This window comes from Pseudophryne corroboree, chromosome 1 (assembly GCF_028390025.1).
Source record: "Pseudophryne corroboree isolate aPseCor3 chromosome 1, aPseCor3.hap2, whole genome shotgun sequence".
Classification (NCBI taxonomy): domain Eukaryota; kingdom Metazoa; phylum Chordata; class Amphibia; order Anura; family Myobatrachidae; genus Pseudophryne; species Pseudophryne corroboree.
In genome coordinates, this window is record NC_086444.1 from 237,369,231 (window position 1) to 237,387,136 (window position 17,906).

Genomic DNA, 17,906 nt, shown 5'->3' on the forward strand with positions numbered 1-17,906 from the left:
TAGAGACAATTGCACACAGGTGAATTAGGTTATTTCATATTATCACTTCTTTCGTAATCAAGAATTTAAAAGAAGCTGTCCAAAACCACCACTTTAATTCTGCCATTATATGTTAAGAAAGATCAGACACAAAACAGAACTATAAAATGCTATTCACTATGTAGTTACAAATACTGTAATTTCAAAACACAAAGTGGGAATACTTCTATTTAACAGTGAAACTAAATATGTCATTTTCTGAAGCCTCTCTCTATGGGGGTAATTCAGAGTTGATCGCAGCAGCAAATTTGTTATCAGTTGGGCAAAACCATGTGCACTGCAGGGGGGGCAGATATAACATGTGCAGAGAGAGTTAGATTTGGGTGGGGTGTGTTCAAAGTGAAATCTAAATTGCAGTGTAAAAATAAAGCAGACCGTATTTACCCTGCACAGAAACAAAATAACCCACCCAAATCTAACTCTCTCTGCAAATGTTATAGCTGCCACACCTGCAGTGCACATGGTTTTGCCGAACTGCTAACAAATTTGCTGCTACGATCAGGTCTGAATTACTCCCTATAGGCCTAATTCAGATCCGTTTGCTCGCTAGCGTTTTTCGCTGCGCAGCGATCAGGGCTCTACTGCACATTCGTATGCACTACAATGCGCATGCGCGTCGTATGGGTACAAAGCGGATCATCGCTGTGCAGTGGATTTAACGAAGAATCCATTCGCACAGCCGATCGCAAGGAGATTGACAGGAAGAAGGCGTTTGTGGGTGTCAACTGACCGTTTTCAGGGAGTGTCTGTAAAACCGCAGACATGTCCAAGCGTTTGCAGGGCGGGTGTCTGACGTCAATTCCGGCCTCGAACAGGCTCAAGTGATCGCAGTGGTTGAGTAAGGTCAGACTACTCAGAAACTGCACAAACTGTTTTTGTCTAGGGCGGCTGCACATGCGATCGCATACTTGCACAGCTAAAATACTCCCCTATAGACGGCGAATATCTGATCGCAGCGCTGCAAAAAAATAGCTCGCGAGCTAACAGATCTGAATTAGGACCTAAATAAAGGAAAAATATAAAATAAAAATCAATGATGCCTGGTGCCAAGCAAGATCAGTTACTTCTCAAACGGACTAAGCTCTCACGAGCAAGGCCCATGTATCATTTGCTCCCTCCTCATCCACTTGTGTCTCTTTGCATCATCTGCCTCTTGCATGTTCTGTATACCACTTGTTATCTATGCACCTTAATTATTAAGAAAGATAAGTTAAGTCGGTATGTACTAAAGAAGAAATGCAGTAAAAACCCAGTCTTCAAGGTTTTTACCGCATTTCCAAATGTACTAAAGCCCTGACGCGGATGGTAATGCCGAAACGCCTATAGAAGCCTATGGGCTTCTTTCTGCGTCGAGCTGTGTGAGGGATACGATCGCATATGCAGACGGATTCCCGGGGCAGATACCTGGAAGTACAGGGACCGATGTGAATCGCGAAAGACAGCTCTTATCCGAAGAGCTATCCTTCGCAATACTAATCACATATGTTAGTACATATGCGATTAGTATGGCTGTAATGTGTAACGGGCTGTACACAAGGTTAGTACATCCTGCCCACTATCTTTGTGGGTAATTCAGACCTGATCGCTAGGGTGCATTTTTTGCAACCCTGCGATCAGATAGTTGCCGCCTAAGGAGGAGGGGTAAAGCCTGTGCAAGTGCGCGTTCGCTTCTTTAGCAGAGCTGCACAGTCCAGGACTTACTCAGCCGCTTCAATGTATTTCTGGTGATCGGGGCCGGAGCCGACATCAGACATCCTCCCTACAAACGCTTGAGCCAGTCTGCGTTTTGCCGGACACTCCTGCAAAATGGTCAGTTGACACCCACAAACGGCCATTTCCTGTCAATCACCTTGCGATCGTCCATGCGGTCGTTTTTTTTCGCACCATCCCGTCGCTAGTCACCGATGCCCGCTGCTGTTGTGGGAGGCGCTGGTGCATAAACATGCGCAGTTCAGATCTGATCGCCCGCTGTGCGAAAATGCACAGCAGCGATCGGGTCTGAATTACCCCCTTAAAATCATGCCTTGCTGCTTCAATGTCCTGTATTTGGCCTGTTTGTGCTCTACATTCTCTCTGTACCTCACTGCAGAATTTTGCGGCATCATAAAAACATAAGTAACCATTCCGTTTTATTGTGCCATACTTCTGGAATACCATTCCGTTTTATTGTGCCATACTGCCATTGTGCTTACCTCTGTCCGTTTAATGATAATTTCCAGTTCAGATATTTGGGTCCTTACTTGGGTTTCCTTGCTAATGAGATAGCCAATGCCCTTCGTAAGCTTTTCCTGTAGGTTACAGATAATATAAAAATAAATTAATTACAAATGTACTTGAAAAGTAGACTTAAGCCAAAAAGTTATTAACATTGCCAATTTACTTACATACATTGCAGAAGCTCATAAAAACGCAAATCTTTAATTAAAGCTGTGATAATGGGAAAACAGATCAATTCCACAAGGATCTTCTCTGTACAACAGACCATTAAGATGGAAAGTGCAGCAATAATTATTGGGGTTTCCAGATGTGGATTGGTTGAATGAAAATGAACTGTATACTTTTTTTTGCATTTTCTTTACTAAAACGTAAAGTTTGAACTATACCTACAGCAGCCTATATTTGCCATAGTGCTGAATATACGTATTGGTATTACATTACCCTCAGATCTTATTCAATAGTACAGGTTTATTTTAGTAAGCTGGTTCAAATAGTACCCAGCAACACTCAGACCAAATACCAGATGACAAATAGTACTTCAGCCTTTTTATGCTAAATAGTCATGTGTCAAAAATAGATAAAACCAGCAACAGTACAGTGCAGCTAAAGCCCAGTACCCACGGGCCGATGCATGAGAGATGTGTGCTGAGCGAACCGCTCAGCACACATCTCTCCCGCCGCTCAGCACAATCTGTGCTGAGCGTGCGGGGGGAGACGGGGGGCCGCTCACTTCACCCAGCGAAGTGAGCGACCCGCTAGATTGGCCTGCATGCAGGCCAATCTAGCAGCAGCGATAGCGATGCGCGGGGCTGCGCATCGCTATCGCTGTAAGGGGTACTCACGGAGCGATCAGGCTGATATTCTAAGCAATCTAGTCAGATTGCTTAGAATATCGCTCCGTGAGTACCCCCCTTAACTGCGGTCATGACTGGCAGCAGATAAGGATCATCAACAAACAGGATAAGGTCAGGGCAGTGGGCAGACAAAGATGGTCAAAAACACAACCAAAGCCAATAAAACAATCAGCCCAGCCTACATAGTGCTGCTCAGTTATGCTAAGGACATGAGTGACAGGGAAGTTAAGTGATGTCAAGGCAACAACTATAAACAGTGGAACAGAGTTGAAATGTACTGGAATGTCTCTGCAGCGAGTGGAAGAGAAGCTTACCTTCAGGGTTCTGTAGGCATTACTCATTGTGGTCACTCTGTGGTTTGCATGTGCACCTGCAAGCTTACACAAGTGACAAACCGGCCTCTTGCAGATTTCACAGTACATATTCACCTTTTCTGCCTCGTGCTCGGGACACATGAGCACCTGGAAATAGAGCAGACTGAGTCACACACACTAACAGGATTTGTGCCTTCAAATAAATGCAATTTATATCTGCAACGTGTGACGATCAATTCCTTCATCATAACTGTGATGTTACTCTGGTGGTTAAAACAAAACACTATGCCCAAAGCATATAACGGGTTATAGTAAAAATAATTTGAGGATGTTGGTGCTACCTCCTTCTCATTTTTTCTCCATAGGGGAGATTCAAATGTTTTTTGGGCGTCCATATTTGCATGTCATCTGTCACTTAAGACTGAGCGATATGCAAATGTTTGTATCAGAGTTGGGCGCCCACTTTTTTCCCCACTTGTCACTTCCAACAGCACTGGACACTACACAAGTGATGCATTAGCTCCTACACTTTCATCCTACTGTAGCTCCTAGATTTTAGAAAACATTCCTACTCATAATTGCAAATGTTCCCCTTCTGCAGAGTAGGATTGTTTTACTAAAACGATGATCATTTTATTGCTATATACTAATGTGTATACAGTATGTTGCATATATGATTCTGCATTACAAATTATACCTTGCATCATAGAAACTTTGAAATCAAGCAATTGAAATGGCACTTTTTCTATTATTCTAATAATTCTAATTAATAACTCTCAGAATACTGTATTAAAATATTCTAAAAGTAATAAAAAATGATCACCAAGCTTGATTTCTATACTGGCATGAAAAATAATAAGAAAAGGTGGACAAGACGTTTACACAATGGGCAGCATGCCATACTGCTGCCATGATTAGACAGTCATGCCACAAATCTGGTCATGCATGAGGATATGGAATATCTGCTACCAATAACAGCCGCCTACGGAAATTACTGCCACGTCTCTTCCCTTCCTAAGCTCAAAATCCAGCACTGACATTTTAACGTGTATAGCTACAGGTTGAAGCTAAAAATAACTATTATATATAACAAGTCTGACAGGATGGAAACTACACTGCAACAGTTGTCTACAAACGTACTGCAATTCTTAAGCAGTGTACACACTTTTGCGATTACTCAGCTGACCAGGTAAATGCTCCCATTCAGTCACAGTGTGCACAGGCTTCTTTGAGGACGGCATTTAAAAAATTAAACATTAGATAAGATGCCAATCCCGACTGCTGCGTTGTAAGCCGTTTATCTCCTGCATACACACCTATACAATTGGCAGCCTGATTAGCCAATATCGGGTGACTAAGCTATGAATTGTATAGGTGTGTACCCAGATTCACAATGTAACTTATATACTCTGCTCAGATAGTGATGTATTTTATAAAAAAAAAAAAAAATAAAAGAAGTTTTCATAAAAGCGATTATACAGCGATTTTGAAATCTATGGTACAGGTTGAGTCTCCCTTATCCAAAATGCTTGGGACCAGAGGTATTTTGGATATGGGATTTTTCCGTATTTTGGAATAATTGCATACCATAATGAGATATCATGGTGATGGGACCCAAGTCTAAGCACAGAATGTATTTATGTTTCCTATACACCTTATACACACAGCCTGAATGGCATTTTAGCCAATATTTTTTATAACTTTGTGCATTAAACTAAGTGTGTGTACATTCACACAATTCATTTGTTTCTTATACACTTTATACACACAGCCTGAAGGTCATTTAATACAATATTTTTAATAACTTTGTGTATTAAACAAGGTTTGTGTACATTGAGCCATCAAAAAACAAAAGTTTCACTATCTCACTCTCACTCCAAAAAGTCCGTATTTTGGATATTTGGATATGGGATACTCAACCTGTATTAGAAAACCCTAATAATTGATCTGCATTCCATGACCCACTAACACTATGACGAGCAATAATGTATCACAATACAGACTTGTGGTGTGTTACTGGTTTAAAAAAAAAAAAAAAAAGATTAAAAAAAGTGGTTTATGGTTATATTTGGCCTCTTTATCGCTTATACACAAGTTGCTCAATCATTATGGAATCTATACGATCATTTATTATGGAAGCAGTAGCGGAAAGGATTCTAAAATTAGCTGTATTCGCCTGAAGTGCACAGGACAGGACTTTGCAGCATGTTATTTTACTACAGAGGAATCACTCGAAACAATATCCGGTAACATTAGAGGCAAATATATGTTCCATATCATTTTCAAAACTTGTAAAAGCTGCTTAGCTGTAAGCAATATACAGGCTGTTTAAGAGGGTGTGATTATGCAAAATAGAAGGTGGATTTAATGGAGATTAATTGGTAGATAAGACAGTGGGTGGGGTCTGTGCTGAATTACAATGAAGCAAGATAAGGAACCAAGTGTGTTTCTAACTTGCACATGAAATGACAAATTTGTGGTGGACACTAACAAAAAGCCAGCACAACAGATTGATGGAAAACTCTACTGTACCATACACCTAACCTCCAAAAGCTGGAGAAAAATAAAATAAAAATAAAAAAAACACCACACTAAAGAATAAATAATAGAAAGCGCTGGTAACCGTGTAAAAAAGGCTTTATTTTTATTTGATATATTCTATTTATTCTTTTCTAAAATAAGATTTTATATATGTATGAGATATAAATCCTAACATACAATATGCAATATTCATAAGCCATATATTCCAATTTTTATTTCATTTATCCTGGTTCAGAAATGCATTGATTTAGCAGATTTAATTATACTAGCATTTTCAACTGAGCCTGGATAAATGACATTAACTTGTTACAATTTGGTCTTTACTAACTATTCACAGCTAAAACAGACACTGTTTAACCACTTTAAAAAGGTAAAATGTGTCCTCAATTTATTTGTCAGAGACTGTCCACAGCTGTGTGATTAAAACACCTTAACATGAAGCATTGTTGTTTGGCCACTGTGAGTTCTAATCCATTGCCGGCAATTAATTAAAGCTTGTATTCAGATCAGTCCTTTTTATATATAGACAAAGTTCTTAGTAGTCACTTAGATTAAAGCTCGCAGTGTAATAGACTGCGCTCCAATGTGGTTATTAAAACATGGCCATGTTTGGTGATTTAAAAATTGGATATTACCATATCTGTCCTGGGAACCCTGGTCCGTACACTCCCGGCCCTGGTAGCGAAATTCCTTTTAACGGGTCCTTATCCGGAGGTCTGAAGTGGGTTCCAATTGTAATAAACGCGTTTCTCCGCCTGTTTCCAATAATCGGCGGCTTCCTCAGTCAGTACGGCGGAGAAACGCGTTTTATTACAATCAGAGGATATCAAGGGATATTACACAATCCTATCTTCTTGGCTGTGGAACCCACTTCAGACCTCCGGATAAGGATCCGTTAAAAGGAATTTCGCTACCAGGGCCGGGAGTGTACGGACCAGGGTTCCCAGGACAGATATGGTAATATCCAATTTTTAAATCACCAAACATGGCCATGTTTTAATAACCACATTGGAGCGCAGTCTATTACACTGCGAGCTTTAATCTAAGTGACTACTAAGAACTTTGTCTATATATAAAAAGGACTGGTCTGAATACAAGCTTTAATTAATGGCAATGGATTAGAACTCACAGTGGCCAAACAACAACGCTTCATGTTAAGGTGTTTTAATCACACAGCTGTGGACAGTCTCTCTGACAAATACTTTGAGGACACATTTTACCTTTTTAAAGTGGTTAAACAGTGTCTGTTTTAGCTGTGAATAGTTAGTAAAGACCAAATTGTAACAAGTTAATGTCATTTATCCAGGCTCAGTTGAAAATGCTAGTATAATTAAATCTGCTAAATCAATGCATTTCTGAACCAGGATAAATGAAATAAAAATTGAATTTTTTGGCTTATGAATATTGCATATTGTATGTTAAGATTTTATATATGTATGAGATATAAATCCTATTTTAGAAAAGAATAAATAGAATATATCAAATAAAAATAAAGCCTTTTTTACACGGTTACCAGCGCTTTCTATTTATTTATTTTTTATTCTGATTTATGGGCTGAGTATTCCCTAATTGAAAGCTGCGGCAACTGTGTTGGCTATTTGGTTGGCGCCCGGAAATTTTCATTAACTATTCACCACACTAAAGGCCTGAATTCCATTCGCTAGTAATTGGTTCCGGTAACACTCCCTGCCATGGGTCAAAAATCTGTGTCTGCAACTTTGTTCCCCCAGCAGTAAAAAAAAAGGAAGGAAAAAAAAAAAAAAGGAAGCAGCGCACACACGTTTTATAAACGAACCTCCCCAAACTGAAAAGTCCCTTTTTTGCACCACCCTCCTCAGACCGTGACAATCCCCCCCCCCCCATTATTTTACCCCAGATTATATATCTTTAAATTTTCCCCTCTCCATCCCCACTGGTGATATATCCCCCAGTAGGTTAAGAAAGTGGTAATGTGGCTCTAATGGATAGAACTCAATGCCTATTTTGTCAGAGTTATTAATTATAGCTTTTAATGGTTGTCATACATCATAATACCTGCTGATATGGTACTATAGAATGTCTCTCCATATTTGATTAAATGCAGTTTTATCTACAGTGTGTTAGAGAACACAAACATCTGCAATATTTGGGGCACTTCCACGGTTCTACAACGCGTGGGTCTGGGAATTGGCATAATCCAGCATGGTGGAAAATCTTGAATAGCAGATTCAGTCGTCGTCCCCTCCCCACAAGCCCCTTCACCCCCCCCCAAAAAAAAAAAAAAAAGATTGGACTCGGCAAGGTTATTTTTTACCATGTAATATATTGCCAATGCCCTGAGAAATCGCCGATCCAGGGGTCTATTAAACAGTGAACCCCTGTTCAGATGTACAGACTGCATAAGGGTATTATGTGGCCCTTTAAATTTGTATCTTGTACCCATCTGTGCTCGGAAATGCAAAATATTTTGAAATGAGTTCCACTTTCATACTCCGACACTGCCATACAAAACATACTTCAGTTGTAAGTTGTGTGTAAATAGTGTTGTAATCATGACTAAGCACCAGTAATGTATATTTTTTATTTTAGAATTCACAGAACTGATCATTATCACCAATGAGAAATCTTAAAAAGCAACCTGCCAGCTACATAAAAAGCTATGGAACTGGTACTAAACAAAAACACTGCAATAACATAAAAGGATAAGAGCTGGAAAGAAACAAATGAATTACAACAATGTGTATTATGTATATTTGTAAAATCACAAGAAAAAGGACTTAAAAAACATGTTTAAAAAAAAACAACAGAACAACATGTTCCATTGATGTACAGTATATGAACAGTGGAGACAGATGGTCCTGCTGCCCAAAGAAACATAATACCCCAACAAATGGGAATGATCTCAACAAGGATCATATCAAACTTTTCAAATTGTGACATATGGGGATGCACTTTGCCTATAACATAATCCATTACTGTATGCACTCACTTTACACTGGATACAGTTTATGGCCAGTATATTGCATAAGTAAAGCAGGAACCACGCAGCACTAGTTTTAAATACTTTACTGGTAATTTGCCCATAAAGTACAGAAGTAACAGACTTCCAGGAACAAATTACGTTTTCCCCATTGTAACGTGTAAAGTTCAAGTTCTTCCTAAAAAATTTAAACTAAAAAAAGGAGAGCACACACTAGACTAGGCATGGCAAACTCAGAATCCCAACTGGGCCAAATAATCAAGGTCTAAGTCTTGTGTGGGCCGCAAGAAAAAGAAAGTCTTATATGCAATTTTCAAAGTTTTTTTTTTTTTTTTTAAACCAACAATAAAAAGTATAAATGAAAGATGTCAAGTGTCGTAAAGAAAACATTTACATTAATGCAGTGGTGCAAGTAGGAAAAATTTCTATATGGTACTATATGCACATGCCAAAGGCACGCAAGCACAAAAAATGGGTGTGTGGTACACACATGGGGGCCAGATACAAATATGCCCTCAGTAGTGCAGTGCCAGGTACACATATGCCCACACAGTGCCAGGTACACATATGCCCACACAGTGCTCCTGCTTGGCTCAAACAGGTGCCCGATTTAAGATACCACCGCCACCGGAGAAGTCTATCGGACCGTAAAAGGACCACTGCCCGGCCGCTGCCAACGGGCTGCAAGAGGAAGCAGAGGGGACCGCATGCATCCCACGAGTTTGACACCCCTGCACTAGACAATATCAAGTCGGGCACATTGTTCACAATATCACCCAGTGTGCATGCACTATGGGCCTAATTCAGATCTGATCGCAGCAGCAAATTTGTTAGCAGTTGGGCAAAACCATGTGTACTGCAGGTGGGGCAGATACAACATGTGCAGAGAGTGTTAGATTTGGGTGTGCTGTATTCATACTGAAATCTAAATTGCAATGTAAAAAAAAAAAAAAAAAAAAAAAAAAAAGCCAGTATTTACGCTGCACAGAAACAAACAAAAACCCAAATCTAACTCTCTGCACGTTATACCTGCACCACCCGCACCACACATGGTTTTGCCCATTAGCTTACAAATTTGCTGCTGCGATCAGATCTGAATTAGGCCCTATGTCGCTGGTGATGCACGCTCCAGCGCGTCGTCAGCAACATCCGCCGTCGGACCTGCATGCAGCAAAGGACTTTAGATATAGGTTTCAGTTATTCTAGTTTAAAACTCAAAACACACAAACAAATGCAGTCTGAAAAAGAAACAGACAACTGCACCAGTCCCTCCTTTGCATTCCCTAGCATGGTATTTTAATTTTAAATGTTACGTTTCCAAGCAACAGTCAGCATAGATATTAAATATAGCTGCCTCAGAATGCATGCTGTTAGTATGTATATTGGAATGAGTATGTGGATGGAAAGTGATAACCGGCATGCTGTACTCAAATATAGCTTTCAGACTTTGTATGAAATATAAGTTGTGTACTTTCTAAAATAGTGCATACAAACTTCAGCCGCTTGGAACAACAAGACCGTGCCAAATAAGGAGATTTATGGTAAGACTTACCATTGTTAATACAAAACAAGATGTGTGAATTCTGGCGCACTATAGTATCAGCCCAATCTTAATCCTCCAATGATCTGCCCAAAAATCAGATCACACACACACACACACACACTTTTAAAAACACAGTGAGGATAGATCAAAGGCGCTACTAACTGGAGAACAATTGAATTGGAAAGAAAAATTAGAAATGGAATAAAACACGAGTATACATAACATGGATTCTTCGGAGTCCCGTGTCAATCGTTATTTATCCTTAAGTTGTTCCAAGAACTTCCATATATTGCAAATAAAAAAGAACACAGAAATACAACAAAGAATGTGTAGTATTGTTTTTGCTAACTAATGAAATGTCCTGTGAATTCTTCAGGAAAAAGGTGCCCTATTGTGTGGATAATTCTTGATAGTAGATGAGGATAGTTCCTCACCACCACTTCACAGAGAACCGTGCCAAAACTTACTTAGATAAAGATGTAACCATGTGTATAAAGGTATCTTTCATACTTCTTATAACCAACAACAAAGAGAAGATATTTCTTTCAGTTGAATGTACCACACTCACTTCTTAGCAGGTATGCTTCCACATAGCGGTTTCTTTAGAGTCGACTCTCAATTTCTTCTCTCCAAAAAAAAAAGGTTTATTTATAACATGCAGTATACAATAAAAAAAAATGAAAAAAAAAATATCAAACTAAAAATTCTCCTCATCCAATTCCAAAAAAATGGTATAATAGAAAATTGTAAGTCAGATAGAATTAGACATGCACAGGTGAATTCCGGACTTACACCTGTATAAACAAATCCTATATACCTTAGGAATATTGATGGAGAGGGCAGCTGCTGAATAAAATAAATCACTGTCTGGTAGCACTAACGCCGTTTCGACCAAAGGTCTTTTTCAAGGTGTATGCTCAGACAGTGAAAGATAGGATATTTATACCAGTGAACAGGAAGTAGCAATGTATCATGGGTATAATATAAAAAAAAAAAAAACTATTTCATCTCTAAAAATGCATACCACGCTTAATATACACTTTTATAACACATGCACCATTGCAATATGATCCTCATGAGACCTTACAAGATGTAAATCAATAAGAAACACATTGTGGTCGCGGTTTACTTAATTTCCGTGTTCCACGAGCCCGGAAGTGAACTGCGCTCATGTTGTAACAAATACATCCTGTACTCGGATGGTTGCCAGGGAAGTGACGCGCATCGCATCGTGGTCGCTGGACCACGCGTCCCGCAATGCGTTCCAAATACCGGAAATGTCCATCGTGCCTGCGCATTCTTGCGCTCTCCCTGGTATTACATTTATTTAGTGCAGAACGCATCGCAGTCGCAGGTCAATACTACTTCCGCGTTCCAAATCCCGGAAGTGTCCATCGCGTTCACTCCTTGTTGCGCTCTCCCCGGTGGTATAGAATTTATTTAGTGCAGAACGCAGTATGGGGAACTAGTTCGTACATTACACCTCATAATTCCTAGCATCATAGGATTGTTTCATCTAATGGTCAATTCGGTGGTGGATATGTATCGATACATAAAATATTCACACTCAACCAGTAAAAAGAAAACTTAAAAATGCGTGTTAATAAATCTAAACCAGGAACTTTGAGCTATATATCGGAGGCCATCACAAACCATTTCAGTTCAAAGTCAGAGTTTAAACCAAGGAGGATAAAGGTCTTTAACTTAAAAATCCACTGCATCTCAGCTTTTGCAAGATTAGTTTCTATATCCCTATCTCACCAATTTGATCTAATTTGTTGGATACCCATAAAGGATACTATTTTGGATGTTGAAAAATCATGTTTTTTGCAAAATATTCAGAGAGAGTGAATGAGTCTGCACACCTTTAAACATTTCGTACATGTTCTGCTATTCTAGTTTTAAGTGCTCTACCTGTCCTGCCTACATAAAGCAAACCACAAATCACATTTTATTATGTAGACAACGTTAGTTGTGTGACAGGTAATGACATTTTTTATTTCATATTTAAATGTTATTTACTGTAAAGCATGTGAATTTGGATGTTTCCGATGATATGGTTCTGCATGCGATACATGTTCCGCACCTGTGAAAACCCTTCGTGCGTATGGGATTATTAGAATCAAATGGTAGTGCACGCTTTACCAACAAATTTTTTAGCTTTCTTCCTCTCCTATAAATTAATTTTGGTTGAGCCGGAATTATATTCTTCAGCACTGGGTCTCTTAACAAGAGATGCCAGTGCTGTCTGATGATGTATTTTTGTTTTTTTTATAGTCTGCCCCAAAACCAGATATAAAAGCCCATTCTGCTTGATTAATACTGGACTTGATAATCTCCTTTTTTAGGATATCCTTCCTATCTATTCTTTCTACTACTTCTTCCGCTTTTTCTAGAAGTTCCAATTTATATCCTTTATTCAAAGAATTACATTTTTCATAGCTATTTTTTTGGTTTTGATAGTTTCGATTTTCACTGCAGTTCCTTTTTAGCCTAAGGAACTGTCCTTTTGGAATGCCCCTTAGCCAATGCGGATGATGTTGACTTGTGAATGGAATAAGGCTATTTGAATCAGTGGGTTTTGTATATCCTTTAGTATGTATAGCGTTGTCCTTAATGTATATAATCAGATCTAGAAAATTGGTTTCTTCTTGACTTATATTGTATGTTAAGTTTATATTGTTATCATTTGAATTTAAATTGGAGCAGAAATCTTCCAGATTATGGCGTTCTCCTTTCCATACAAAAAGTATATCGTCGATATATCTGTACCATGACACCAAGTCCACACCGGCCCGCATGTTGTTCCACACAGATTCATCCTTCCATCTTGACATGAAGAGGTTTGCGCAGCTCGGTGCTTATGGCTGTACCGACTTTCTGAAGAAAATCTCCATTAAAAAAGATGAAGATGTTCAAGTACAAATTGGATACTCTCCAAAATGAAATCTATTTTTTCAGTATCTATTTCTGACCTTTCTAGATGCCATTTTACTGCATTGAGACCATCGCTATGATCGATAATGGTGTACAGCAACGTCACATCTGCTGTAACCAAAAATGCGCCTTGTTTCCATTCTATTTCAGCCAGCCTATTAATGGTATCCGTTGTATCCTTTAAATGGGATTTCCCTTTCGTTACCAGCGGTTGAAGATAGAAGACTATCATCTCTGAAAGATTTGTGGTCATGCTGCCTACACCGGAAATTATAGGACATCCGGGGGGCTGTATGGGATTCTTGTGGACTTTCGGGAGAGTATAAAATGTGGGAGTTTTGGGATGCTCAATGTTTAAAAACCTCAAACTCCTTTTTGTCAATGTTCCTTTCTCGAGATATTTGGTGATGAGTTTTAAATAGTTATTCTTAATCCTTGATGTTGGATCAGATTCTATTTTTTGATTAGTGCCATTAGAATTTAGTTGGGTCATAATTTCTTTAATATAAAATCGGCCTTAACCTAGACTTATCCCACCACCCTTATCGCAGGATTTGATAATTATGTTATCATCCTCCTTTAATGATCTTATCGCTAACCTCTCCTTTTTAGTGATATTCTGTTTATGGTGAAATTTTTTATCTTTGGTAGTTTTCATTTTTTGAACATCTTCTAAGACTGATTTAGTAAAACTTTTTCATACACCCTTTCACATGAGACGGAAAAAAGGTGGATTTTTCTTAAAAGTTGTAGCAACTAAATCTACATCAGGAGTTTCTTTTTCTGTATTGATGGCAAAAATTTAAAGTTAGTTTTCGCAAAAACTTCTGTAGATCAATGTGAGCATCAAACGCATCCGTTCTTGATGTGAGAGCAAATTTCAGCCCCTTCTGCAGAATCCTTTCTTCCTCTCCCGTCAATATTCGCGAACTTAAGTTAAATATCTTAATTTCATCTCCCGCATTTGTATCTTTTGTCTTACTTCTCGTTTTGTCCACCCCTTTTGCCCCGACTTATGTTTTAGTATCTCATATTCCTGCTGTTGTCTCGACGTCCTAAAAAAAGGCCAACAATCTTCTCTATAATTTTGGAATGTGTTAAGTGTTCACTGGAGGTCTCATATTCCATCTATTATATCTATAATCTCTTCTAAAAAATCTCCTTGGATGTGTCCAGTTATCCTGCTGGAGTTGATCCTCATCCCTATTCCTGGACTGATTTCTTTCTCTTTGTTGCCGAGGATAATCTTCGTAAATGGGTATGTCCTCTTTTTGGTGACCATTGTTTAATATTTCTGCGAGGCACACTGGATTCCACAGGGAATAACATCAGGGTGTAGAGTTGGATGTTGATCCGAGGCACCAACAGGCTAAAGCTTTGACTGTTCCCAGGATGTACTGCACTGCCTCTATAGCCCCGCCTCCAGGCACTTGAGCTCAGTTTTGTTAACCAGTCCAATGCAGTAGCAGGTAAGATAGACGGTAAATGTTCGTCACAGACCCACATTCTCACGACAAGAGAAGGGACTAGCGGCTAATGCCATACAAACCCAAAGAAGCATCAGGGTGGGTGGCCTGTGGAATTCAGTGTAACTCGCAGAAAGAAAAATGTAACAATGGTAATTCTTACCATAAATCTCCTTTTCTGCAGCGAGGTACACTGGTATTCCACAGGGAACATCGGGGGATGTCCTAAAGCAGTTCCTCATGGGAGGGGAAGCACTGCAGCGGCACAAGAACCCAGCATCCAAATGAAGCATCCCGGGAGGCGGAGGTATCAAAGGCATAGCACCTGATGAACCTGTTCACGGAGGACCAGGTAGCCGCCTTGCACAATTGTTCAGCGGACGCACCAAGGCAGGCCACCCAAGAAGGTCCAACAGCCCGAGTAGAATGGGCCTTGATAGCAGCAGGAGCTGGGAGTCCAGCCTGTGCATAAGCTTGTGCAATCACCATTCTAATCCACCTGGCCAAGGTCTGCTTATTCGCAGGCCAGCCACATTTGTAAAAACCAAAAAAGTACAAAAAAAATAAAAATGAATCTGATCTCCTGATAGAGGCAGTCCTTTCTACATATATATACGGAGAGCCCTTACCACATCCAAAGACCGCTCTTTGGAGGACAAACCAGGAGAGATAAAGGCCGGAACCACAATCTCTTTGTTAGGTAGATAACCAAGGCGAGTTCTAAGAACTGCCCGGTCACTGAAAAATCAGAAAGGGTGGACGACAGGACAAAGCGCCTAAGTCTGACACCCTCCTAGCAGAGGCAACAGCCAACAGAAAAATGAACCTTAAGCGTAAGGCATTTAAGGTCCACAGACTCAAGATGTTCAAAACTGAGACTCTTGGAGGGACATAGGGGAGGCTGAATCTGTAGTACGCCCTGAGTGAATGTATGAACGTCAGGAATAGAAACAATTTTTCGCTGAAACCACACTGACAAGGCAGAAATGTGAACCTTAATGGAGGCCAGGCGAAGTCCTAAATCAAGGCTTTGTTGCAAAAAAGCCAGAAGTCTGGAAGTACTAAACTTGTATGCATCGTAATTCGTAGCAGCACACCAGGTGAAGTAAGAATTCCAGACCCTATAATAAATTTGTGCAGAAGCCGGTTTGCGGGCCTTCAACAAAGTTTGAATAACAGCCTCAGAAAATCCTTTGGCCCTCAGGAGTGAAGCTTCAAAAGCCACGCCGTCAAAGCCAGTCTTGCCAGGTCCTGGTAAACACAAGGGCCCTGAAGGAGGAGATCTGGGAGTTGAGGAAGTAGAAGAGGACGCTCGATAGAGAGATCCTGCAGGTCTGAGTACCAATGTAGTCTGGGCCACGCTGGAGCAACTAGAAGCAGTACTCCTTCCTTGAACTTCCGTAGTACCCTGGGCAGGAGTGACACTAGAGGGAACACGTATGGCAGCCGAAAGATCCATGGAATTGCCAGAGCATCCACGAACGCTGCTTGAGTATCCCTTGTCCTTGCTCCGAAGACCAGAACAATGTGATTGTGTCGAGATGCCATTAGGTCTACATCTGGTAGACCCCACTTGTCCACAATGAGTTGGAAGACCTCCGGATGAAGACTCCACTCCCCAGCGTGTACATCCTGACGACTAAGGAAGTCCACTTCCCAGTTGAGGACCCCTGGAATGAACACTGCAGATATTGCTGGCAGATGGCGTTCCACCCATCGAAGAATTTTTTACACTTCTATCATTGCCATGCGGCTTCGAGTGCTGCCTTAATGATTTATGTACGCCACCGTGGTGGTGTTGTCTGATTGTACTTGAACAGGCCTGTTCTGTACAAAAGGCAGGGCCAATGTCAACGAATTGAACACTGCCCGCAATTTCCAGAATGTTTATCAGGAAGAGAGATTCCTCCCTGGTCCACCGACCCTGGAAAGAGTTTTGCTCCAACACCGCGCCCCAACCCCGCAGACTGGCATCCATCGTTAGGAGGACCCAGTTGGAGATCCAGAAGGGACGACCCCTGCTCATTTGTTGGTCATGTAGCCACCAACTCAGTGACAGACGAACCTCCGAAGTGAAGGAGATCATTTGAGACCTGATCTGGTGAGGCAGGCCGTCCCACTTGGAAAGGATTAACCTCTGCAGAGGGCGAGAATGAAATTGGAGCGTACTTTACCATGTCGAAAGCAGACACCATGAGGCCTAGTACTTGCATCGCCGAGTGTATTGACACTCTTTGGCGAGAGAGGAAGCATCTGATTCTATCCTGAAGTTTCAGGATCTTCTCTGGAAACAAGAACAAACGTTGGTTGTGTATTAAGTAATGCATCCAGGTGCACCATGCTCTGAGCAGGGACCAGTGAGGTTTTCTTCCAGTTGATGAGCCACCCATGGGCTTGTAGGAATTGGACTGTCAGTTTCAGATGACGGAGGAGAACCTCAGGAGAGTTCGCCAGGATCAACAAGTCATCCAGATACAGCAGGATCCCCTGATGACAGAGAAGGGCCGTCATGACCTTGGTAAAGACCTGAGGAGCAGTGGTCAGTTCGAAAGGCAAGGCTTGGAACTAATAATGAAGGTTGCCAATAGCAAACCGAAGATATTGCTGATGCAACATGGCAATAGGTACAGTATGTGTAGGTAAGCACCCTGTATGTCCAGGGATACCATATAGTCCTTGGGTTCCAAAGCCAGTACAATAGAGCGCAGAGTTTCCATACGGAATTTGGACACCCTCACAAATTTGTTCAAAGATTTGAGGTTGAGTATAGGCCGGGAGGATCCATTCGGCTTCGGAACTAGAAACCGTGTTGAATAGTATCCCCTGCCTTTCTGAGATAGAGGCACCGGCACTATCACTCCTGTATCCAGGAGAGATTGGACAACCTAATGTAGAGTTTGTGCTTATAACGGATCCGAAGGGATAACCGTTGAGCAAAACTGGCGAGGGGGACGTCTCTTGAAAGATTGCGTACTAGTGAGAGACCACTTCCTGCACCCAGGCATCCCAAGTGGTCTTTAACCATACCTGGGCGAA

The 17,906-nt window shown here is 40.7% G+C and overlaps 1 protein-coding gene across 5 annotated transcripts in view; it reads right to left on the minus strand.

Annotated features, from left to right (window-relative positions):
• TRIM36 (tripartite motif containing 36) overlaps positions 1-17,906 on the minus strand; it is a 173,587-nt gene that overhangs the window by 43,357 nt on the left and 112,324 nt on the right. For all 5 annotated transcript variants that reach the window (XM_063964150.1, XM_063964147.1, XM_063964146.1 and 2 more), the window contains 2 exons: positions 3,425-3,571; positions 2,232-2,327 (listed from right to left, as the gene is read on the minus strand). In XM_063964150.1, coding sequence (XP_063820220.1) covers positions 2,232-2,327; positions 3,425-3,571 — 243 coding nt within the window. The remainder of the gene's footprint in view (positions 1-2,231; positions 2,328-3,424; positions 3,572-17,906) is intronic.